We start from the raw sequence: 27,500 nt of genomic DNA on the forward strand, positions 1-27,500 counted from the left end.
TGTAATGCACAGCAATCCCAATCCAATTCGGATTGTTAAATATTTAAAAGTCTTGAAAAAGTTGTAATAAATAAATGAATAAAATAAATGCATAGGAAATATGCATATATGCAATCAAAAGATTGCGGCCTTTAAGATATAAAATAATAATAATAATAATAATACTTTCATTAAGCAAGGATGCATTCAATTGATCAAAAGTGACAGTAAAGACATTTATAAAATAGTTATACAAGTTATAATATATTTCTATTTAAATGCTGTTCTTTTGAACTTTAACAGAATCCGTTTTTGAACCATCAAAGAAGACAGTTTCCACAAAAATATTAATCAGCACAACTGTTTTCAACATTGACAATAATAATAATAATCATAAATGTTTCTTGAGCATCAAATCATCATATTAGAATGATTTCTGAAGGATCATGTGACACTGAAGACTAGAGTAATGATGCTGAAAATTTATCACAGGAATAAATTACAGTTACAATATATTCACAGCGATTTTAAATTGTAATAATATTTCACAATATTACTGTTTTTACCTTTCAAATAAATGCAGCCTTGGTGAGCAGAAGAGACTTCTTTCAAAGACATTAAAAAATCTGACAGACCCCAAACTTCTGAACAATAATGCACCGACATAGTTTAATATTTTATTGTAGCAATAAAAAAAACCAATAAGAATCTGCACTGAAGTAATGTGGCCTGGACATGTTTTTTTTGTGTGATTTACACAGAGAAGAGAATGAAATGAATCAGTGAATGAACGTGTGCTTGAGAAAACCTGCGTCGTCCTCCAAAAGAGGTGAAGACACAAACATCAGCTCGTCTCTTGGGACGCTTGTGTCCTTCTGAAGGCAAATGCACATTCCCTCCCTTTTAAAAAAAGCTGTTTTCTTTTTAAGCTGATAAATCTTTTAAGCTACCCAGATACTCTCACAGATGCAAACACACACGCGTCTGATTGGTAAACACACGCGCTCCATCACACGACGAGTGAAAAATAAACACACGTTCACCAGAGAGCACTGGAGCGCATCTTCATGTGTTTTTGTTGGTTTCCTACGGTTTGATAAGTCAAGTATAGCCATTACCATTAAAACAAACCTCTAGAACTCAGTATTAAAGTTTAGCGTGTGTGTCGTCCAGCAGCGTTTGTGCTCAACCACCCTGAACACCACACAAAACAACCTAGAAATCCCCTAGCAACACCCTGGCAACCATCCCAAACACCCTAGAAACACCCTGTCAACCAATCAGAACAACCTTGCAACACTTTAACAATGTTCTAGTAACTCCCTGGAAACAACCCAGAAGGGTTGACAAGTGACAACAACTAACAACCACCCAGAAAAACCTAGCAACCCTCTAACAATGAATTATCAACTCCCTGGTAACCACCCAGAACACCATAGTAACGCCCTGGCCACCACCCAGAACAAGCAACCCTCTAAAAATGACTTATCAACTCCCTGGTAACCACCCAGAACACCCTAGTAACGCCCTGGCCACCACCCAGAACAAGCAACCCTCTAACAATGACTTATCAACTCCCTGGTAACCACCCAGAACACCCTAGTAACGCCCAGGCCACCACCCACAACAAGCAACCCTCTAACAATGACTTATCAACTCCCTGGTAACCACCCAGAACACCCTAGTAACGCCCAGGCCACCACCCACAACAAGCAACCCACTAACAATGACTTATCAACTCCCTGGTAACCACCCGGAACACCCTAGTAACGCCCTGGCCACCACCCAGAACAAGCAACCCTCTAACAATGACTTATCAACTCCCTGGTAACCACCCAGAACACCCTAACAACACCCAGGTCACCACCCAGAACACCCTAGCAACTCCCTGAAAACCATTCTAATGCCCTAGCAACTCCCAAGCAACCACCCAGAACACCCTGGCAACACCCTGGTAGCCGCCCAGAACAACCAAGTAACCCTCTAATGACGCCTTAACAACTCCCTGCCAACCACCCAGTACACACTAGAAACCACACTGCAACATGCTAAAATTATTATTATAATACTGTGTTTCTTTATATAATATATTTAAAAGGGAGCTACAACAATACAATACTACAAGGCCCTTTGAAGAATACTGCGGTATTGCCATGATAACGTTTAAGAAAAAACATTGTATTACTATGGTACATTTGGGTATTTTTATTTAGTGAGTGCTTAGTGTAGTATATGCCAGTGTGCATTGAGAATAATCACAGTGAGAGTCATTTCTCTCTCACACACACACACAATATATTTATATATATGCAGCTGTGTGTATATAGTAACATTTCCAATGTTCTTCCATTAGGTTTCAGCGTGTGTGTGTGTGAGAGAGAGTTATGTGTGTAATGTAACTCCCGGCGTCTTCCTCTCTCAGTGCGTCTCAGAGGTGTTGTACACTTCGGCTGGTTAATATTGTATATCACAGCCCTAAACACACTCGCGTGTATCTCTCTTCGTAAAATCTCCCAGAGCTTTTGTTCAGTTTTATGCTCCTTATAACTGAAGCTCGAATTACATCATACCACTCTAAAGCCTGAACCTCCAGCCAAACCAATGAAATCATCACAAAAAGAAGATAAAAAGAGCAGATTTGATGTAATTGTTGTTATTAGAGTATTGGAAAAAGAGGCAGATTCCTTCAAATCTCATTAGATCCCACTGGAGCAGTTAAAGGCTCCAGATAATGAACAGACTGTCTGCTGGGCTTCTGCGGTCTGAAATGAACACCTGCAAGCCAATTACTAATACAAATTCCTCTTTGTTGAGTAAATAAAAAGGAATTATCAAACAAGCTGACAGTTCAGTGACGCAATGTAAAAGAACATCATGATTACAGCTAGAGCTCAACACCTTCATGACTGTATTATATTATTCACTTGACATTTGCATTGATGTTACAGTAAATGCAAATTTTAACTTTCTTGGTTTAAGTGAATGCATTTTAACTAGGAAATGCTTGTTTGAAAGTTGTGAAAAAGGTTTAAAAAGCCTTGAAATTTGATGATTTAGATAATAGAGAAGGAGAGAACGATAGAACAAACGATGGATGGATGAAAAGCACTCCTTTTCCTATAATGCATCATCATAATGCATGAATTACAATTCAGTAAATTCCATTTACTGTCATTCCAATTCAACTTCCTAATGCAAAATTCATAAAGCAAAATATGTGTTTTGGTCAGTGTGTGTGTTATCAGGACGGTGTGGTGACGGGACGCTGCGTCCTGCGCTCCTGAATATTGATCACCACACACAGAGATGCCAGAGTCTATTAAATAAGGGGTGTGTGTGTGTGTGTATGTGTGTGTGTGTGTGTGTGTGTGTGTGTGTGTGTGTGTGTGTGTGTGTGTGTGTGTGTGTGTGTGTGTGTGTGAGAATGATGACACAAGAGAGGCTCAGTAAGACAAAATCAAAGTCAGGAGTAACGGAGTGTGAAAGAAAAGAGAGAGGAGGAGTACAGGGCTCGATCGGAGCTGATGAAGAGATCAACAGAGACTCTTACTGTGTGTGTGTGTGTGTGTGTGTGTGTGTGTGTGTGTGTGTGTGTGTGTGTGTGTGTGTGTGTGTGTGTGTGTGTGTGTGTGTGTGTGTTGGAGAATGGAGGGATGAAATTGGAACATCTAAGTGTATGCTGGTGAACCGTAGCGAAGATCAACAAGAGAGCTCAAGAATACAATACTGAGAGAGAGAGAGAGAGAGAGAGAGAGAGAGAGAGAGAGAGAGAGAGAGAGAGAGTGTGTGTGTGTGTGTGTGTGTGTGTGTGTGTGTGTGTGTGTGTGTGTGTGTGTGTGTGTAAAGACAAGGTGCCCTTACAGAAAAGCACTGTTGCAAAACCATAGTAAATGTATCAGATACTATACACTCTAAAAACTTACACTATGGAGTAATTAATTTTTTTTGATGAAACATTTTTACACTTGAAAACATTGAGTAAATCTTAAAGTTGGCATGAAACTGAAGTTGTGACAGTCTTTCCTTTTCTATTGTGTCGTATATCCGAGTGAAACGCTTCTGGAACAAGGACAAATGTGGGCGGGGCTTGATTTTGTCTGTGGGGAATTGATTGGCTGGTTGTGGTCTGCTATTGGCTGATCTCATGTGAGTGACAGGTTGCTCCGCCCACATCATCAGAGAACAGAAGAGATGCTGCGAGAGGAACTTATTCTGATTCAAGATTACCAGGAACATGAATTCAAAACAATAATGATATGCACGGATAAATCATTTATAATAAACACTGCAATATTTATCACTAAGCTCCTATATTCATTTAGTGTAAAACCACACAAAATAAAACTATTTCAACATTTATGCATTTAACACTTGCAGTTCATATCAAAGCATGATGGGAAAATCAGATTTCCTTGTTATTGTTATTAATTGTTATTTTGTGTCCAACTTACTAAATTTCTAAAGTTGTTGTTAAAGATGAATAATACTGATATGCAATAAGTAACAATTGTAGTTCTTGAGACTGATTAGAATAATTTCTCAATTGATTAAAATGTAACAAACTTTTAAGAATATTTTTAAAAATATATGATTTATTAGTGTAATACGAATTACTTTTTGTTAAAAAACTTAAAGAATGATGTACATTTTAAACAAAAATAACTAAGGTAGCATAGTTATTTATTATTGTGATATTTACAAACCCACATAATATTTTTAGAGTGTACTATGACACAGAATTATTATAATATTTAAATGTCAAAAAACATGGTAATATCATGTTATAACATATGGTATATGGAACTCTTTGTTTGTTGTTGTTAATGAATGCAAAAGCACATCACTGTATTACCACAGCACTGTAAGCTGATCCATTTCAAGGTCGAAATGTGTCAAATCCACCAGATCGATGAATCTAAATTCTTCCAAACACACCACAGAGCACACAGCCGTCCTGAAACACACACTCCCTCTCCGGAGGATTCAGAGACACACACATCAAAGACGAGAGGAGGAGATTTGGCTTCGGATGTCTTTTCCAGTTTGTTCAAATTAAAGTAATCCTAATGAACGTAAGTGCTGGCCGTTCATAAGAACTGCAAATATTCAGTCAAATATTCCAGACTCTCCTAATTGAACACACACACACATACACACACAGACAACTTGTTCCTCATTAGGCCCGTTGTGTGTGTGTGCATGAAATAAGTGAGTAGTGTTGTATGATAATATAAATCTGTTAGAGGCTAATGGGGGTCATTAGCATTTTCAAGCAACAAAATCACACACTAACACACACACATACACTAACACGCACACACACACACACACTCAAACACGCACATACTAACACACACACACACACACTCACGCACGCACACACTCCCACACACTCACGCTCGCACACACTACCACACACACACACACACACACACTAACACGTACACACACACGTGCACACACACACACACACACATACACACACATCACACACACACACACACACCACACACCACACTTCCTCTAACACACACACACACACACACTCACACGCACTAACACAAACTCTCTCTCTCTCTCCCTCTCTCACACACACACACACACACACACTCACACACACACACAGTGTTTGGGTCAGAGGCAGCTTTGAGTCGGTCTCATAAAAGAAAAGAAGCTTAACAGAAAACAAGATATGAACTACAAGACTTATCAAAGAGCAGAAGAGAGGAGGGTGAACACACTCCCATCTTAATGTTCACGGAAGCAGGAACACACTTAAGAGGAGGAGGAGATTACAGAGGAATAAAGTGATAATAATAGGCCCTTCAGGAGGAGAAGCAGAGAGAGAGAGAGAGAGAGAGAGAGAGACTTTAATCAGCTGGATGTGACATATGGGGGATTTTGTTAACCCTCATTAATATTCGTAATAGTCGTGTTGGGGTTATTGGAGTCTCTGAGCATAAGACGGACGTGAACTTTAAGAGCGTCTCTCTGGTTTCTCCACTTGACTAGCATTCTCGATCACACACACACACACACACACACAAACACAGTGTTGAGGAGTAACTAACTAAAAGTTGTGGCGCTACTAACTTTTCAGAAGTTTAGCGGTTTACAAAAAAGATCAGATTTTCAAGTAACAAGCTACTCCTTCCATCAAGTATCATAACAATCTATGTATTTTTTGTCACGTGTTGTGCTCTAGAGTCAGGTGAACTCAGGCAATAATTATGTGAGGACAACATAAATATAGATTTTATTAAATATATATAAATAAATAAATGCAAATCATTAATTTTTTAATACATTACTAAATAAAATAAATCTATAACTTTATGAAATGCATAAATTCATGAACTATATGAATCATTATATGGATCATTTATTGATCATTTGCATTTGTTTATTTCTTTCTTGATTTTTAATTTTGCAGGTTTCATTGCAAAGCTCGATTCATTTTAGTGAACTGATTTCCAAAATCAATTAGCTGATTCCTTTTGTGTTACTTTTCATTACACAATAGTTGTTTTAAACTCAAATATACACATTGCATTTGCTGATTCAATACCGTTAAAAGATGCACTCAGTAATATTTAGCTTATGTTGCACAGGCCGATATGACACTGAAACTACATGGGAGCAGCTCCACACACAATCTCAATTTTCCTGTTACCAATGCAATTGAAAAAATAAATTATTCACAGTTAGCCATGATTTATTTATTTTGTGAGCAAAAGAGTCTGAGATGAAGTGAACAGTGCTGTAGTTTCCTCGATTTCTTGAAATCCTTGAAATCCAAGCTACAGTATGTCTCATTCGTGTAAAACTTTTTAATGAGAGTAAAACTGCTGAGTGCACCTTTAACATCACCAACCTAACTGAGATGCTCATTGTTTTTGCAGGATAAAGACTACTCAGAATAAAAAATGCTATCATTAAACAGCTTCTTTTTGTCAGTGCAGCTCCAAAGTGTCTACTTGAGAATCTACAGCACATGCACATTCATTCTGATGTCTTTTACACACTTATTCTTTTTCTTTAAACAGGTAAACAAGACAAAAGCAGACTATGGATTCGCAGGAAGATTGGTGAGCAGGATCTGATCTGAAAGCGGATTGCGAACAGATGCGAACACCGTGGAATACCATTTCCCAAAAACACGCAGTGGAATAATAACCTTTGTTTTAGATGGTATGCTTAGAAACGAAGGCCACACCCCCTTCGGCTCCTCCTCAGGGGGCTGAGCCAATCAGCAGAGGTCATGGGCCGACGGGCGGCTGATGCGTCCAATGCGGTGCCGGCGCTGGAAGTGCCTCTCGCTGGTGGGCGGGCCATGCTGTCTCAGAAATGGGGTCCTCTGTGCAGTGTTGGCGTCCAAACCTCGCCGGGCCTCCGTTCGCTTCCGTCATTAAAGAGAAGGACGCAAACGGTCAATGGACCGACTGCAGAAACCATGTCGCTGGACCGGATGAGGCGTTGTGAGGTCAACGGCAGGCATGTCGTCAAAGCGGCTTCCAGGAACGGACCGGACCGGACGTCCCAGGAGAGCGAGGTGTACTGTCAAATCAAAGTCAATCCAAACCAATCAGGGCTGAGAGGGAGTTTAAAACGAACCCCTCGCTATGTTAACGGCAGTGTCGTTGCACCCGAGGTGGTGGGCGGGGTTTGTAGCGAGGGGGCGGAGTCAGAAGAAGCGAGGCGGCAGAGTCAAACAATGACGCGTGATTGTAGGCGGGGTCAATCACTGAGAGGGGAATCGTCCAGGCCGTCACTGCACTGCGGAAACGTCGGCTCGTACGCCACGCCCCCTCGACCGTGCCGGATGATGACATCATCGCCCAAACTGTGCATGAGTTGTGGGCGGAGACAGTCTCAAGCCCCGCCCTGCATGGCGGCCGCTTGTCGCAAACGAGCCGCTAGTCAGGTTCAAGCGAGCATGACGCTTCCGACGCCGCCAAGGAAATGCTGTTCACCTCGGCTGCAGAAACAAAACTCCACGGTGGCACAACCAACGTACGCACAAATTCCCAATCACACACCGGACACGCAGAACGAGACAACGTGCTCCACCCCCTCGCAACACAACAAAAAAGACGCACTCGCAAAGACAGAGGGATCGACGCAGTCTGAGAAACCTAAAAACGACTCGACGACGCACAAAACGCAACACACACAAACACAAGTCACACACACAACTAAAACCGAATCAACCACACAACACGCATCACAAAAGACTAAGGACAAGTGTGCGACCACGCAAACGCACACACCCGTATCCGCCACGTCTAAACCGATTGGCTGTGAGTCAAAAGCCACGCCCACTCTTCCACCCAAGAAAGGCTCAAAGTTGCAGGTCAAATCTAAGCCGGCACCTCCAGAGTTTCTGATTGGCTCAAGGGCGGAACCTAATTCGCAAACTCTGCCCCCTCCCTCAGAACCTAAACCTGAGACAGAAACAGAAACAGAAACAGACTCTAAGGACACCAAACCACCTCCAAAAGATGAGATCCCACAATGCAACGGTGCACCCGGTGTTCTACACGGACTCCTGCATAATGTAGAGGAAAACCTGCTGTATAATCAGGAAAAGATCAAAGTTCTTCTCAATGTCATCCAGGATCTGGAGAGAAACAAGGCAATGAGTGAAGGGTGAGTGAGAGCGAGAGATTAAGGCTTTGGAGTTCATGCAAGCGTGTTTGATTTGTGATTCTGCACTTCCATCATCCCATAACTCCCCTGGTGACTGATGTATCCTGAGGCAACACCTCGGGAATCTCCATCATCAATGGAACATCATCCCCCTACCGTTCACAAACTCTCTCTCTCACACATATCTGATGTCTTATTTTCTGTCACATCTTCACCATTTACACTCTCTCTTAATCTCTTAAAAGTTTCTCTCCTTTTTTATCCTCCATCCACACACACACACACACACACACACACACACACACACACACACACACACACACACAGTTCCGTCAGAACTCTGCTCTGATTAAAAGCTCAGATGTGTCAGAATCGATCAGGAAAAGTGACTGTGTTATATGCTTTAAAGTGTCCATATTCATTACATATTCAAGGACATTCAATAGAGGTCTGTATTCCTGTGGGATTCCAGCTAGCCTTGGTTTTATTTGTTGTGATGCAGGACTAAATTTCTGAGTTGCAGAAAAACTCAGTATGCAGTCTCGATTTCATGTGGTGTTGCATTCCAACACACACATATATAGATATATATGCAAAAGCCTCTAAGTGCCATCTGAAATTTTCTTCTAGAATGATCATTTTTATCAAGCTCGGTTATTTAAGTTTCACTAATTAATTTCACATAAATGGCAATTAATAGGTCATTTTCATTGCCATTTAAGTGAAATTACTGAACTTAAATATACAAGTTTGATAAAAATGATCATTCTAGAAGAAAATTTCAGATGGCACTTCGAGGCTTTTGCATCTGAACTCTTCATATATAGGATGGAAAAGACCTCTAATTCAATGTTCTGTGAGTGTGCATCACATGCTCAAAGCATGTGTGTGTGTGTGTATGTGCAGGTCTTCAGACTTTCTTGTTTTTTCAGGCGTTGTTCATACAGAACTGGTCAGGACATCAACAACTGCTCAACCTGCCAGAAAACAGCCTGCATTATATACAGGTAAACACGACCGTTAACAGCCCACGTATGTCTATCATGTCGTAATTTAGTCCGTCCATGTTCATGTCCGTCATTTACAATAAAACAGGCTGATTTCGCTACTGTACTATATTTAAATGACCTCTGTTGTGATTGGCCACTCTTCACATTAACAATGCAAAGTGATGCAATGTTCAAACATGAAAGCACATTCACTGCATGACTTTTTTCAACATCAAAGCCTTTCACACAACTCATTTTTAATTTTGTGATTTAATTTTTGCTATTAAGTTGGTTAGAGGCTGACAAACACTCACGTCAACACATTACTTTTCAGACTTTCAGCAACAGAGCTCAACTCTATCATACCTGAATAGAGCAGAACGCAGGGGTCTATTTTTAACTTGCAAAGTCATGTTAAAAAATGCAGCGCTAAAGAGATGCAAGGCAACATCTTAGACATCCGTCTGATGCATATGCACATACTCAAATCAACAATTAAAAAATGTGTCTAGAATTTGCTCCATCAAAGGGAGTTTTTCTGATGTGAATGTCAACTTTATTAACACTGAAAATCGTATAAAATATAAAATATAGGCAGAAAAATCTAACTTTTTGAAATGGAACCGTTTATTGAATCCTAAAATTCAAAATCTTAAAAAAGTTTGCATGTGTGTTGTTTTTTTTTAGATATTATTTATCATATTTCATATGTCCGTTTTTTTATATGTATAGGCTTTTCTGGTTCATAGAATATGTTATAAGACAATATGAACTGGAGTAGTGAAAAAAAAAAAACTAAATTTTATTCAGAGGCCCAGCGTGAATAGAATTATACAATTTGGTGCAGAAGCTGATGATGATAAAATTATGATGTTTGTTATATGTAAATCAATACGGTCTTTTTAACAGTATGGCAAATACTTACATTAAATGCATATGAATATCAGTCTTCGCTCTATATCTCTCAATAATGTCTTAAGATGAGTAAGATGTTATTTAAACGCTTAGTTTTATGATCAAAGCAATCTAGTTTTAAAACATATAATGCAATGCAATACAATGATGACTAAGAGATGAACCTGATATTTGAAACTCCCATTTTAACATGATTTTTCTAAAAAATAAAAATAAAATAAAAACAGAAAAAGATGTATGATTATCAAGTTAACAAAAGTTCAATATCAGTATTGAAATATCACTAACAATATATAAGTTATTACTTTATAAAAATCTAAATTTCACAGGGAAAAAAACGAGCTGAAGGAGGGCTTTTGTACAATTATACTAAAAGGCCTTTTACTTGCTAAAAAAGTCTAAACTATCAAGCAGACAACAGAAGGATTTGTAGTAGAAGTTAAACATTTAGATGCCTTTGAAATCTGCTTATTAAATATGATACAGTAGGTTTTACAGGGTTAAAACTCTTTAGAGAAAAAAATAAATAAATCCTATGACCCATTTAAAATATTATAAATCGTGCACAGAGCCACATCTGAGTTATGTGTCATCTTAGGGGCAGGAACAGACAGAAATGCACCAGGAGACCATGAGGATGATTTAAGAGTTGCATCAATATCCTACAGCAGATCAAAACATCCGACGGCCACCAGAAACACACGAGCATCTCCTCCATGAAGAACAAACAGATTGTATTAGTCCTAATTAGTGCAGCTGGCTAAATCAAGCATTATTATTACTATTTATCATAGTTAGGGGTGCACTTTCTTCAAAAAAAGTACAAATCTTTAAAGAGTTAAATAGATGTGTGTGTAATTTCTGTAGGTGTGTAATGAAGCCCTGAGGGATGGAAGCACACACACAAACACACACACGTATCATAAAGCCAGAAAAAACTCTGAACCTGGAGATATCCCTCCTGTGTCACAATCACACACACACACACACACACACACACACACACGTACTGGCCGTGTATGAAATTCCCTCTGCTCTTTTATCTCCCTTCCTCTTTTTTCTGTTGGGATAAACAGGATCATTATTCCCGCACTATGAAGAACTAATCGCACACTAATGCATGTTTCCAGCACTCATACCACGGTAAAGCCTCGGGAATCAATTAAGAGAGATGGATTTCCTATTGAAGTGTAATCTCATGACAATACAGCATGAGAAAAGCCAAGGACACACACACACACACACACACACACACACACACACACACACACACACACTATTGAGCTGCTTTGTCTACATAGCATCCTAACTAAAGTGACTGATATGGAGCGCCCTACATAGGTAGCAACTGTATAGACTTAGCACAGTAAACTTGATAAAAGTTCTTTAATTCATTCATTCATTCATTAATTCTTTCATTTGTTCATGCATTCATTCACTTGTTGTTCACGCATGCATTCATTCCTGAATGCATTCATTTGTTCATGCATTCACTCATTACTTTGTCCATTCATTTACTCATTCGTTCATTTGTGCATTTATTTGTTCATTCATTCATTCGATTATGCATGTGTTTATTCATGCATTAATTCATTAATGCATGTATTTGTTTATGCATTCATTCATTAATACATTTATGCATGTATTTGTTTATGCATTTATTCATTCATGCATTCATTTGTTCGTTCATTCATTAATTAATTTAACTTTTATCCCACCAGGAGAAACTAGTTTTGCGGCAAAGGTGTCAGACACAAAACTAACAAATTTCCAATAAAATCACTCTACAATAACATGAAATAACACTGTATGTAAGGCAAGTCAGTTCACTCATTGGCCATGTTGTCCACAGATAAAGCACAGACGTACGGCTGCAATCTGTCTCAGTGGGGACAGGCCGATATCCACAACTGTTAGTCGAGATTATGCTTCAATAACATTCAAATTATCACTAAAGTCTGGCAAGAATAGTATTTGCTTCTTCAAGTCTTGATCCATCAGTGATTATTTTCCCAGAAGAGAAAGACTGTATATTTTGAATGTGTATATCTGCTTAAAGTGAACTTTTGTCAACTTATTAGGAGTACACTAGCATATAGATGAGCTCAAAGTAATAGAAATTGACAACAACAACAAAAAAAAACTGGATTTTAAGGTGTCTTTAAGTATCCAGACCAAGCAACATCTGACCAAAAAGAAAAAGAAAAAAGAAATCCTCTGGGTTTGCACTCATGCAAGCTGTGTGATTTATAGCGCTAGATATCCTTTGACTCATGATTTCTGGAAGATAATATTGATGATTAAGATTTTTTTCCCCATTTGAAAGTGCAGACTCCAGCTTTGAGCTTTCTGACTGGATGAACTCTCTTCCCTCAAAAGATCTGTTCATCACAAATTCTGCTTTCATAATTCTTTATCTCTCACTGTCTCCCCTGTTCTCTCTGTCTTTGTGCCTTCGTTCTCTAGGGACGCAGGAGAGTTGAGATAGGTTTGGTTAAAGTGCTCCTTCAAATACAGAAATGTGCACTCCTCTGAAGTCAAACATTTCCTCAGCCCATGCAAACCTCAGGTGGTTGCTCAGCTACTAGCCCGAGTTAAAACCGTCTCTGTGATCCTCTCTATGAATCATTCATGTCTTTACCTCAAATGTTATGTGACAAAGTTGATAATTTAGGGCTAAAGGTCTCTTTAAACCATGAACACAGAGTCTGAGCAATAACAATAGTAATGCAAACAGTGCTGATGACAAAAAAAGCATGATCAATTGCACTGAAAAAAAAAACCTCAGTGAAGATGAATTTGCACGGTGCAACAATCATATACATGTAAATGTGTCATCTGGATATGCAAATCAGAGACATCACCTAGCAATTTCCACTGACAAATGACGCCCTCTGAAATGACAGCAACACTGAAAACAGATTTACAGCCGGCAAAAACTGTCGGGTTTCAAATGCAATACAGAAATAACTAGATTTGCATTTCCTGAAGAAAACAGAAGCGCCTGCACGATGGCAAAGGGAAACTTTGAGATTTAGGCTTTAGTTCTGCGTGTGAAATGTTGCATAACAAATGTTTCGCTGCTATTGTGCTCTTTTTCAAAGTCTTGATGCTGTTTTTGAGCTCTACTAGAACAGGTTTTCATGCTTGAATGTTTGAAAACACATTATTTTCCTCATATTCTCCATTGTTGCAGCTCGTCTCTTCCCAGTCTGTCAGTAACGCTCTGTTTAGTTCCTGTCTCTATGAAGCCCCTCCTTCTGAAAAGCACACTGTGCTCCGATTGGTCGGCTGGATCAGTGTGTTGTGATTGGTCGAGCGATTCGAGTGTGTTTGGGAAATGTCCCGCCCCTTACCATAACCGCCAGTTTAACACACTACTAACTAACTCAACCAGGCCCCGCCCCTTTATTCTGTGCATGAATTATTATAATGAGGAATATTGTGACGTGTTCGTTCCCGGAAGAAACTCAAGACTACAATGGAGGCGTTTCAGGGAGTTCAGAAACACTGACACTGATATAGAGAAGAACTTTGTAACTTTGCAGCAACATTACACTCTAAAGAAAGATGAACAGTTAAAAAGCATATTAGGTCCTATTTATTATCAGCTGAGCATCAATAAACATCGCATACAGTCTCTGCAGTGTAAAATACAGCTAGAGGTGGTTAAAAAGATGCAATAAAGGCAAAACCAATCATCACAATTCAGTTTGCAAAAAAAAAAAAAAAAAAATTGTAAGAAAGGAGGACAATCGCAATTCAATGTGCAAATAATGCAATGATTTATAAAGGAAATGCAACAGCACAATCGCTGTGGGATGGGTGTATTTCCCATACAGCGTTCTCTATAGGCTTTACAGGCTATAGCTGTTGTTCAGCATGCTTCATTTATCTCTGTCCCTCATTATGGGCTTTGTTAACCTTCAATACATTCTCTGTCAGTCTGTATTATTCTCTCATCTTTTTACCTATCGTTTTTTGCTCATCACGTCCCTTCTTTTCTCGCTTTCTCTCAACTCACTTAGTTGCCGGGAAATTGCAGGCAGGACTGTGGCTATACTGTAAATAGAGGCCATAACCCCTCACACACACACACACGCACGCACACACACACACACACACACACACACCCTCCTCGTAAAGTTAGATTGCAGTCAGATAAAATGGCCGCTGAGTGTTTGACGCTGTTGTGATAATAGTTTGTGTCAGCAGCCTTGGCTACAAAAGTATGTGTTTCATTCATTTCTACTTCGGAATTTTAAAAAAAAAACTCATTGTAAAGAGTTTTAATCCTTGACCCGAAACAACCAGCTCCGAGATGCACACAAAAAAACAAAAACAGCCCAAAATTGCAAAGACGAAAACAGCACAAGAAGAACTTCGAATGACACAATCCAATCAATAACTACGGCACAATATTGGCTTAATTATAATTGATTATACATTTTAAAACAATATATCTGAAGTTTAATGCAAATTATTTAGGTATGTACAAATATTCACAACCATTTAAGGTCAAATTAAAGTTTGAAATCAGCAAGATTTTTCTTTTGTTTGTTTGTTTGTTTGTTCTTGAAATCAATTAATACATTTATTCAGAAAGGATGCATTAAATCGATCAAAAATTACAGTAGGGTAATTTATAATGTTACAAAAGATTTCTATTTCAAACTAATTATGTTTGTTTTGAACTTTATATTCATCAAAGAATCCTGTTTTCCACAAGTAATAATAATCAAATCATCATATTAGAATGTTAAACTATGTTAAATTGTAATAATATTTAACAATTTTACTGTTTTTACTGTATTTTTGGTCAAATAAATGTAGTTTTGGTGAGCAGAAGATCTTACTGACCCCAGACTTTTGAATGGTAGTGTATAAGTATTTCTATATATACATTTATACCTACATTTCCATTGTACCAGCGACTTCTTTGATTGGTGGATTTGGCTATTAAACATGCAAAGCTGCAATCACTTAACTTCAGAGCTCACAGTGTTTCTTGAAAGGTTTATACATTATCATTAAAAATCAATCTCTCTATGGAAAAAAAATGAATATGATTTTTACATCCTGAACACGGCTGCTGCGCTGTGAAACTTGTAAGAAAGTGAGATGAATGACGGACTGAGAAACACAGAAAGAGAGAGAGAGAGAGAGACTGAAGAATGTTTCTCTGTAGGTCTGTCTTCAGTTTTGTTTGTTATTTTGACATGTCATATTGTCTTAATGTTCATTTCTGTGTCATGACAAACGATCCGTCGTAACCAATGATGAAAAGTGTTTTCTTTTCTCTCTTTCATCAATCACACTCTTCTATCACAAAAAAACAAAATGCATCATCAAATTACATCAAAATGTAAATCTTTTTTTTCCCTCGCACTTTTAATGTATCCTATGTATTTGCAACAAACAGAAATTATTATAATCTTAACAACTTTTTATTCTCAGTGCATTTAACGTCTGTAATTCTGATTTTTGAGTTGGAAATAATGTAATGTGATATGACTGGAATGTGAGAAATAATTTATTTTTTCTCAGTCCACACAGCAAAAGTTGCACAGATGAATCATTCACAATAAGAATGAAAACATCAAAACTATATTCATTTAACAGATAACAACAAAGGTTTCTGGTGTTTTTGTGAATGATACATTAGCGCATGTTTTTCCAAAGTGAAAACAAAAAAAAGTTAGTCTTTTTGATTTTGAAATTTGCTGTATAAATTTTCCTATTTTTCTTTGTTGAATATCCCATTTAAAATTCCAGCAATCAATAAAGATAAAGTTGAATGTAATGGTCGCATCTCTCATTGCAGAATTCATTTTTATTTTTATATTCCATTTAATCATATCTATTTCATGTCTTTTTAGTGTGGAGCACGACTTCCGTGTGCAGGAGGGCCGATTTCAGAACATCCTGGAAGAACTGGATGAAAAGGAGTACGATGTCCCCGCCCCGATCCCAAAACCTGCCCACATACGACCGCGAACCAAGAGCCGCGTCAAGAAACTGCGAAAGAAGTGTTTCTGGTGGCTGTAGAAAACCATCACATGATGGTTATGATGCCGCAAACCAAACGCTTGTGGACGTACGAGTTTCATAATCCAGTCCAGCTTCCAAAAACAACTTTATGACGTGGAGAGAAGGATGTTAAATACATGGCTCTTACTGAACGGATTATTCTTTGATACAATTGTTACAGTGTGAGGAACTTCACTGAACCAAAAGCTCATCTGACATCCTGAAAACTTGAGGACAATTTAGAACCCAAGGAGACCCACAAGACCTCGCGTCTAACCAGTCAATAAATCCCCTTCATAGTGTCTGACAGAGCCGGAACGCAGTCGATATCCCTCTTTACCCTGATGGACTGATGGAGATTCTCCGTCTCATCTCCTCGTCACCGTTCTCTGACCTTTGTGTGCAGATGGCTTTCGTCCCCGACTAATGAATGTCTAAAGCTCTGTTCCCAAACCTAGTCATCTGCCTACCTACACAGCATTTTAAATAACCGGCGGTTGAGCTCCAGACACCAAGGCCGTCTTATGAGATGCTTTCTGCGATTGCCTTTTCCATCAAGGATATGTGCATCTCGACAAGAGAAAGCATCCGACTGACACCAGCTTAATGAAATGCTCTATTGGAACCAATCAGTCACGTATGAGGCTCTACTTCAGTTAGAATGCTGCCATGGCGACAGCGGGTTTCAGAACAGAGTTTGAATGTTTCAAATGCTGAAGTTCAGAATTCCAAAAGTTCTAAAATACGCTCTATGCACGAACGCTGCTGACTAGGGGTGTCGAAATTAATCGTTTCTACGATGCATCGCGATGCAGACGAGGACGATTCGGTATCGGTTCAGTAATAGACCATAACCGATTATAATGTGCTGACGCTTTTCTGACGTCATTTGTCGCGTACGAGCTTTGTCGCGGTAGCATACAATGGCAGAGGGAGGTGAGAGGCGAGTGAGAGAAAATTAAAAATGCTCCAACTACTTTAAAAGCCTACATCTGAAAAAAAAAAAAAAAGCCCCAACGTCACCCGAATCCGCAGCCAAAAACAAATCATCCACCCGCCCCAATACTTTTCTCTGATTTAAGTATCCGCACCCGATGGTCAAATTACAATTATTCTGTGCTGTTACGCGTGATTATAAACGGATGATCGTCACCTTCAACAGCCGACTTTTAAATGAACATTTCTTTAAAACAAAATTTATTTGACAGATTTTCCTTTACTTAATGGCATAAAGAAAGCTTTACTCCCTTGAAACTTAAACTGGAATGTCACTGTTTCTGTCACTGCGACTTCCCGAACAGGCGAGCACACGCACACACACGCGCGCACACATCACTTTTGAAGTTAAATTGAAAATTGAGGATGCAGTGCATCGTGATATCGAATTGAACTGAATCCATGACATGATAATCGTAATCGAATCGAACCGTGAGACCAGTGTCGGTTCACACCAAGCGGCAACCTCCCTGTCTCTCTCTTGAAACCAACACGGAAGTGAATTAAACGGCAATTCATCGACTGGCCACTTGAGGCTGGCTGCAAAAGTGAGTCAAATCTGCATCTCCCCCATGTTAAAATGCCCAACTTTACAGCAGAAAAACACATGTTTACAGTCTGGAGCGAAAACTGGCTTTGGTCTATACTGCTAATTCTGCCCTTCATGACAACTGTGAGGGAGGTGAATTTTTTTATAACTCATCCGTTTAAATTATATTAGGCCTTAAATTTCTGCATAATTAAGGGTGTCCACTTTTGAGTGACAGGTGGATTCCCACTGCTGTGGTCATTAGTCATCATTAGCCGTTTGTCTGCTGTCTGTTAGCCGTCACGTTACCTCAGCCAATTGTCTGACTGTAAAAATAAATCAATTTGGGAGTGACGCGCTGCCAAGATGGCGACAGTCGGCAACGCCCACTTCGGCTACGGTCTTCAGAAACCTACGGGTGACGTCACGGACACTATGTCCATATTTTTTTACAGTCTATGGTTCACACCCCTACTGCTGACCCATTTCCGGTAGAATCTCAGCCAGCGTCTTTACTTCCGCATAGCGCGTTCTATAGCGAAGTGGACTAGCGGCAAAACTTTGATAAAATTCATTTCCTCAGAAACGGAGACAACGATTTCGCATGATATGAGAGAATACTCACCCTCAAAGTTGTCGATGTAGCTCGAAATTTATAACTCAAAGCCCTTCTCTTTCTTACTCTTAGGTGTGACAGCTAACTGCCTCACAATATTGTTAACATTATTCATGTTAACCGCTGGAAGTTCTTGTAAACAGCGAGTATAATCTGCCATTATCTCCACTGAATACTTTAGTATTAGTAGTACCAAAAACAGCTTCCGACGCAGCACCGGATGTAACTCGCCGGGCTGAGACAAAACCCGGAAGCGATCGTGCATAGAGCCTATTCCGATGTTACGATGTGATTAGCGTGAAATGTGAAAAGCAGGAGAGAAAGTGCGACTAAAGGGGCCATTCACACTGAACACGTTCTTGTATTACATCTGCACCATTTTTTAGTTGGTCTATGTACATAAACATGCATTTTTAAAGCTGTGTCAAATTAAAAGTTGTTACATTTTTTAAAATGTATCGAGACGCACACGTTCGGTTCTCTTGCGCCATTTTCAAATGTATATGAACGGCCCCTATTGCTAGATTCATGTCTCAGTGAAATGACCATAATTACTAAATGAGATTCCAGTAATTCAGTTTCTCTGAGTCAGAAATGATTTGTTTCTATTGCAACACTCAATGCCAAAATTGCTGCATAATGCCAACTCTGTGCAGCTATATTGATGATGACAGTAAAATTCATAACTACATCAATTTACCTCTGTTCTCTCTGTGAATATGCATCAGTTAACGTCGTCTATGTGAAACAAGCGAATCAGAGTTGCAGCAGCTCATTCACAACCTTTATTGGTCGTTACAACACATCGAAATTATTGAAAAATCGCAAATGTACATATCACCATACGCATATCGCAATGGCTTTGCGATAACTGAATGATTTTAATACTTCAAAAAGTTACGTAAAGTCACAATTTTAGGTGCACTCTGAGAGAAATTGGACACATACCTGTGATATGCATAATGTTTTAAATAGTTAAGATCAATGAGCTGCGGAAAATAACTCAATGTATTACTCGCACGCACCTCTCAGACAGCGTGCAATCCCGAATTCAGTTCTCATCTGCAGCTTATATGTAGTCTGGAAATCCAGACCTAAATCTGAAAGATTAATGGTCTGGCATCGACTAATGAAACTCGGCCAGCTCGAGGGGCGGCACCAAGCATGCATTTGAAAATCTCACTGCACGCAATTGGATAACGACCAATCACAACAAGCCCCATACGCTTAGCAACCAGCGGAGCTAACTGGTAGATTAGACTCTCGCCGTATCCGGTCGGCAAAACAGCAAAAACGCCCTTCTTGCAAAGGATCGATTCGAGCGGCGTCTTCTGTTCCTCTTTTAGATAAAAAGCCAAGTCTAACTCGTTCATTGTAGCGGCCAAAGCCGTTTCAAACAACTGGTGTTCATCCATAGCCATCTTGCAATGTTTACTAATGACTTCGACGCCACAGCGCTGTCGTCATCTCGCCTCTGGCCCGCCTATATCAGATAACCCGATGTGATTGGTGCAGTTCGGATACAAGGGCATATTTAATGAGCATCATTACTCGACGCCAGAGTAACTCGCTGAGCAAATTCAACTTGTGTTCTCTCGAGAACTCTGGATTTCCAGGGTAGCTTACATGGCCAAATACACACAAAATTATGTCAAAATGCTGTCTTGGTGAGTATTCACGTGAACAGTTAATTATGTCTTAAGGGAACGTAAACAATTGAGGAATAAAACGTGTGTAACAGTATATTGGATCCGTGTATTTGCTCTTAAAGAGACAGCAGCCTAATAAACCTCCTCCCGTCTATCTTTTCAATGTTAATCAAACAACAAAATACAAAGAGAAAATCTCTCACTGCTCAACTGAATAACTTTTGTAGTTTTAATAAGAATCAGCATTTATTTAATTCCTACAGTGAAGACTAAGCAGTTTTTTTTTACATTTGTTTATTCAATTACTGTTTTGTACATTATCATATCGCATATCGCATTATTTAATGAGTTATCACATATCGCACTTTTCTTCAATATCGTGCAGGCCTAATCATTTGCCTGTAATTGAAGCTGCTGCCATTTCGATTGTTTCTATATGGCGACACATCGGTCAAGTGGGAAAAGTCAAGAGTTTTCGTTAAATTGTGAGTTGTAATTTGCGAGTTTGACAAAAACATGAGCAGGTTTTACTAGTCGGAAACTGGTAATTATGGTAATTTCATCATGACATGAACGCCCCATTAATGCAACATGGAATTTCCTCATCATTAAAGTGTAAATGTTTGGTGTTCTCACAGACATTGTAGCTTCAATGTTTAGATTCCTTATGATGAATTTCACAAACACTGATATATTTTTCTCCGTGTTTGATACACACTTTCTTACACACAGATCAGCACTTCATGCTTCCTTCCTAGAGTACGTAAGGTTCAAGCTCACGTCTTCCACACCGTATCTGTCCTGTCTACATGTCCAGAATTGGAAATATACAGTATATATATATATACACAAATATATAGAATAACAAATATTATAATCAATGTATTTTTATACGCCAATATTCAGATAGTCAAAGACTACATTTCCCACAGTGCACTTCCTCCTCCCTCCACCTGTTTGTAATTGAGATACTTAAGATGACGTCAATAAAATTGTGTATTTTAATGCAGTAAATGTTTCTGTTCTGGCCACAAATAACACAATTAGAGGAGCACAAGTAAAAGTAAATCTCAAAATATCACATTTGGCCTTTGTTTACATCATTGACTCTAAGCATGAGGAATATTAATAGCGATACTTGGCTTAGTAAACGCTATTAACTGTAAAATAGCATTAATAGAGGGAAGAGGAAAGGGAATGGAGAGGATCTAGTGGCTTTAACTCACGATGAGTGTGTGTTCTCGGCCCATGGTGATGACTGTGCGGTTTATCGTCCTCAGCAGAGACGACACAATGTCCTGAATGTGCTGAAATGTGTCTCCCTGGAAGAGAAAGAGACAAAACACTCGTCATTTGTATTCTAGCGCTGAACCGCACTGCATCCAAATGGTCAAAGATTTTCTCATTAAGTCACACAATTAAAACAAACACACAGATTTACTCTTGAGTTCCTCACCTCAATGTTTCCTGTTTATAAGCTACAAATCTTAAAGGAATAATGTAAATTATCCCATCATAAACTGCTCTTTTCCATACAAATGAAGGTGAGCGGTGACCACGGCTGTCAAGCTAGATTTATTTTCAGTTAATAGCCTTTTAAATTTGTGTTGCTTTCTCACATAAACAATTCAGAAGACGTTGATTACAAGTCACTGTCGTGATGTTGTCATTTATGAACCTTTACAGCCCCTGGACACCATTTCACGTTCATTGCACAGAAAAGAGCAGCGTGAAATGAGTTAATGCTGACAGAATTTAAAAAATATTTGGTTACCCGTTTCTTTTAACTATGCTGCAAACGAACAGTGAAATGTGTGTTTGTGTTTTAGTTGCAGGTCTGGTCTCTCTGGCTCCTTCACACTGATTTATTGTTTAAATGTATTGATCTGACTGAAGAGCTCTGATGTGTGTGTGTGTGTGTGTGTGTGTGTGTGTGTGTGTGTGTGTGTGTGTGTGTGTGTGTGTGTGTGTGTGTGTGTGTGTGTGTGTGTGTGTGTGTGTGTGTGTGTGTGTGTGTGTGTGTGTACGATGTCAACTAAAGGCCTTTTATTTCTTTTTATTTGTTTTTGTAAATCAATGCTGAGAGTTTCAAACCTATCTGGCTCTAAAAAATAGTCAATTTCTAAAAGTCCCTTAAACTCAACTTAAATCTTAATACATGTTCCTGATCTTTTGCTGCACAATTCAGCACAAATAAATTCCTCGAGGGGCAACATGTACGTGATGCCTCAGCAGAGGTTGTGATTGGATAACTGGACAAACCAGCGGGCCAATCGCATCGCAGCATCTCAAATGTTGGGTTTGTGACTCTGAAACGCCTGAGCCGAAGTCTGTCATCAGAATGATTTGGTTTAATTTCCTCCAGAAGCGTCTCACATGATTTAGTTCCCAAACACCAGCATCTGAACATGACAGCGTTTCACAGACGCAACTCATTTATGATGGAGGAAAGAACAGCCTCGGTTTCTTCCCTGATTGCAGCAACTTCTTTATTACAGTTATTTTTGTGCCAATTTCTCAGAAAGAGATTATTTTGTTGTGGATGGAAACCAATCTTTATGGAAAGTTTTATGCGATATTACAATTTTGCACATAATTATGGAAATATTATCAAAATATTAATAAATGGATAACATTTACAGTAAGGTTTCATTTGTTAACAGTGGTTAATGCATTAACTAACACAGACTAACAAAAAGCTAAATATTTTTACAGCATTTATTAACAAAAATGTTCACATTCGTGTTAGTTCACACTGCATTAACTAACAAGATACAACCTTTGATCTTAAACATGTATTAGTAAATGTTGAAACTAACATTAAGATTAATAAATGCTGTAAAAGTATTGTTCATTGTTAGTTCAAATTAACTAATCTAGTTTATAATGTTAACAAAAGAAACTTTGTTTTAAAGTGTTACCAATACATACTATAATTGTATAGAAATAATACTAAAATAACACTTGAATAAGCCTGTGTGTGTGTGTGTGTGTGTGTGTGTGTGTGTGTGTGTGTGTGTGTGTGTGTGTGTGTGTGTGTGTGTGTGTGTGTGTGTGTGTGTGTGTGTGTGTGTGTGTGTGTGTGTGTGTGTGTGTGTGGGAGTGTGTGTGTTTACCACCCCCTCACTAATTTCATGACGCAGAGGCGGATAAAGTGAGGGATTGAGAGAGAGAGAGAGAGAGAGAGAGAGAGAGAGAGAGAGAGAGAGAGAGAGAGAGAGAGAGAGAGAGAGAGAGAGAGAGAGAGAGAGAGAGAGAGAGAGAAACATCTGTTCATCTCTACATGGAGTATTTCATTTCATATTGTGTTTCTCAGTTCTTCACTTCAGCTGACGACACAAACTCTCTCTCTCTCTCTCTCTCTCTCTCACTCTCTCTCTCTCTCTCTCAGTGGTCAGTGGATGACGGCTTAATCATGTACATCTATAATCCTTGCAGAGTGTGTGTGTGTGTGTGTGTGTGTGTGTGTGTGTGTGTGTGTGTGTGTGTGTGTGTGTGTGCGCGCAGATATCTATGGCACCTGTAGCCTGTCCTTTGGTACAGTTTCCATTTCTCTATCTCTCTGTGCACAACAGCTCTCCCTCGTCAGTCTCACTTCACACTCATGAATGACACCTGTCAACAGCATGTCCAGCTCATCTTTCAACCCAAAATCAAAACAAATAATATATTTTTCTGAAATGTTATATTATGTCTATTTTAGAGTTGTTTATATAATGTTTTATACTCTGCATATTACAGGTCGCCGAGAGTTGAAGAATGTTCAACTTTGGGTAAAACGCAGCGCTCATCACTGTCACTTTTTACCCAACCGTCCAATCACAGTGGAGGAGGGGCGGGACTAATACCACACCGACCAACCGCCACATTCTGCTTGTACAACATCAACAGAGGACAGCAACAAGCATAATAACGGAACAAAATCATTTAAAACAAGAGCCAGAGAAAATATGTTACATTGTATCGACATTTTAATATAGAATCAACACAGAAACAAAATATGTGTGAAATGAGATACTAGTAACACTTTCACGGATATTCCGTATCATAACAAGCAAAGCGTCTCAACTGAAAAAACGCAACGCTGCAAAAACAATCTCAGGCGCCACAGCTAGGCGTTTACAGCAGAGACTAGTGTTTTCAGCTGGCTAAAAACACTTTGATGGACACACGGCCTTAGAAATACCTAGACAGCTCATTCTCATCCCAGCATCACTGTAATGTGTGTGTATGTGTGTGTCAATCACTTGCTCTCACAGATGTATTTTTAGAGGAATCTTTTGATGTGAATAATATTTTGAAGCCTCTAGGAGAGTTTAATTCAAACCGCAGCACGAAACATGCCCTGAGAGAGAGAAAGAGAGAGAGAGCTTCCTCCTCACACGTCTCTCTCGATCGCTGTTTATTTGAACTGTGAAACGCTCTCAGAATCCTGTTAAAGGAGCAGACGAAAGGAGGCAGGAGAGGTCATGACCCCGTCACATCTTCATTCTGCTCTCTCTTCAACACTCCATCAACCTCATCAGTCGCTCAGCCTGACCCGCTCGCCTCTCCTCTCCACTCAAACACAAACAGCTACTTAAGGAATTGTATGGGTTCAATACAAGCTAAAGGTGAAGTGTGTCATTAGTCCGATGTTAAAACAGTTTCTCATAAACACGCTTATAATAGTCATGCAACTCAAGAGGGCGCAGGCTGATAGGTCCTTTACATGCGATCTGCAAGCAATCACATCATCTGATTGCCTGATCAACATTTAAATGTGACCCTGGATCACGTCACCAGTCTCGAGTCACACGGGTATATCTGTGGCAATAGCCAACAATACATTGTATGGGTCAAAATTATCCATTTTTCTTTTATGCCAAATTAGGATATCATTAGGATATTAAGTAAAGATCATGTTCCATGAAGATATTTAGCAAATTTCCTACCGTAAATATATAAAACATGTATTTCTGTGAGTGAATGCTGCACAATCGCCAACATAAATGAACAACTTTAAAGACGATTTTCTTAATGTTTTGATTTTTTTTGCACCCTCAGATTCCAGATTTTCTAATAGTTGTATCTCGGCCACATATTGTCCTATCCTAACAAACCATACATCAATGGAAAGCTTATTTATTCAACTTTCAGGTGATTTATACATCTGGGGCCGTATTCACAAAGCATTTTATCTTACCACTAGGAGTACTCCTAAATTGTACTAAAATATTTTAGCTAGGAGTTTTCTCTTAAAAGTTATTCACAACGCCTTTCAGACCTACTCTTAGTAAAGAAAAATGACAACTCCTAAACTAAGAGATACTATGGATGACGTCATTACTCATGCACGAGCTTGACTGAAGTGACCACCTTGATTGGCTGATGACTGTAACGCGGGAATGATTCCAAACACCTCCCCTACAATGATGAGTGACAGGTGACAGGTCTGAGAATGCGTGCGCTACACAAGTAGTGCGAAGGACGGAAGATGATGAATAACTGAATAAATAGCCTAAATGAATAAAGAGTAAGGCAAAACAAATAGCCTAGTAGCCTAATGAAGCATATGGATTGATGCAATATCTTTGCAACATTATTGAATTAATCTGTCACTATATGCCTCTGCCTACGTTTGCAAAGAGAAGAACATTTTAATTTGATTCACAATGAAACGTTACAATTAGTTTACATGCAACGAGTAGCCTAGTTTTGGTTGTTGTTGGTGGCGTTATTGCATCCCTAGTTATGCCTACAATGCAGAATTGTTCCCTCGCGATTGGAAGCTCCTGTAGCCGCCGCATACGCATTTCACAACATCGCAACGTGAAATGCCACAAAAAGCGGTTTGTGAAGGTCTTAGTGAGTTAGGAGTCCTCTCGACTTCTTTTAAGCTGTCTCAGGCTTAGGTGCTACTTTTAGGGCTAAAATGCTTCGTGAATTACTCTTAGTCAAAAAAATTAAGAGTCCTAAAGTTACGAGTGACACGCCCATTATTTTTAGGAGTTGCTCCTAAATTCGCCAGTTAGGAGCTACTTTTAGCCTTAAAATTATTTGTGAATACGGCCCCTGACCCAGGGTCTAGGGTCTTGTTTGCTGTAAGCTAATCCTGCAGTGCTATCAGAGTTCCTCTGAAGCCCTCCACCTCCCCAGCTCCACCTGTCTAGATCTGCTACAGGATTTATGTATTCATGTGTATTTATGCAGCAGCATGTCTTACATGTTTACAGCAGCGTGTCTGTGTATCGATTAGCATTAGCATACTGTACGTGCTGTGCAGCAGCTGAGCGTAGCAGATCTATTCCACCCATACCAAACACATTAACATTGCCTTATTCAATAACATGCTAAAACTTTTCAGAGAGTTTTATATATAAATATAAACTATATTTAGGGCATTGATGGGTTGATTTCCTGAAGAGTGCAAACACTGCTGTGTTTCCTTAGCACTTGTGGCATGACTGACTGATTACCACTGAAAATGAAGGACGACATACAGAGAGATAAATCAAACCTTAATTGAATAACAAGAAGTGTCTCTATAAAAGCAGACCCCACTGTTAAAATTATGATTAAAACTACATTTCATCCCATTAAAATAAATAAATACATGAATTGTATAATTAATGTCTAATATAAAATCATATCATATCATAATATAATTTTATATATACTTATATATATATATATATATATATATATACACTTTAAAATTATATATATATATATATATATATATATATATATATATATATATATATATATATAAATAAATATAAATAATACAGGTATATATTTTTGTTCAATATTAAGACATATTACAAATATTCTTATGAAAATGTATATATTATATAATTTTAAAGTAGTAATATACGGTAATAAATATTAAATATATTAAATATTAACATGATTTAAAATTATAATTAAATAAACTAAATTATATAACCATTTTAATATAAAGACATGTATTAAACATATATTTTAAGTAAATATATAAATATAAATTCATATGTTTATGTAATAAATAGTAAGCAATATTGAAAATATTAATATTTACAATTATAATTGCATAGACGTATATAGACGTTAAAAAATGAAGACAAATATAAGCAATATATAATAATATAAATATTATATATATATATATATATATAATAATATAA

General features: G+C 38.5%; 2 protein-coding genes across 3 annotated transcripts in view; one reads left to right on the top strand and one right to left on the bottom strand.

Moving 5' to 3' along the window:
- The window catches only part of insyn2b (inhibitory synaptic factor family member 2B), a 28,793-nt gene extending 3,438 nt beyond the window's left edge, over positions 1-25,355 (top strand). Inside the window, exons 2-5 of one of the 2 annotated variants that reach the window (XR_013823444.1) lie at positions 7,026-8,628; positions 9,561-9,635; positions 16,412-17,199; positions 24,094-25,355. Coding sequence is in view for 1 of the 2 variants with exons in the window: in XM_079892100.1 (XP_079748226.1) it covers positions 7,241-8,628; positions 9,561-9,635; positions 16,412-16,580 (1,632 nt within the window). In the remaining variant the exon portion in view is untranslated. Of the gene's footprint in view, positions 1-7,025; positions 8,629-9,560; positions 9,636-16,411; positions 21,354-24,093 lie in introns of those variants that run through there. The other variant, XM_079892100.1, reaches the window with a different exon arrangement.
- Positions 1-27,500, bottom strand: part of dock2 (dedicator of cytokinesis 2) — a 155,965-nt gene that overhangs the window by 49,730 nt on the left and 78,735 nt on the right. The window contains 1 exon segment of the mRNA XM_079892030.1: positions 21,579-21,674. Coding sequence (XP_079748156.1) covers positions 21,579-21,674 — 96 coding nt within the window.

Source organism: Squalius cephalus (genome assembly GCF_949319135.1).
Source record: "Squalius cephalus genome assembly, chromosome: 14".
NCBI lineage: Eukaryota > Metazoa > Chordata > Actinopteri > Cypriniformes > Leuciscidae > Squalius > Squalius cephalus.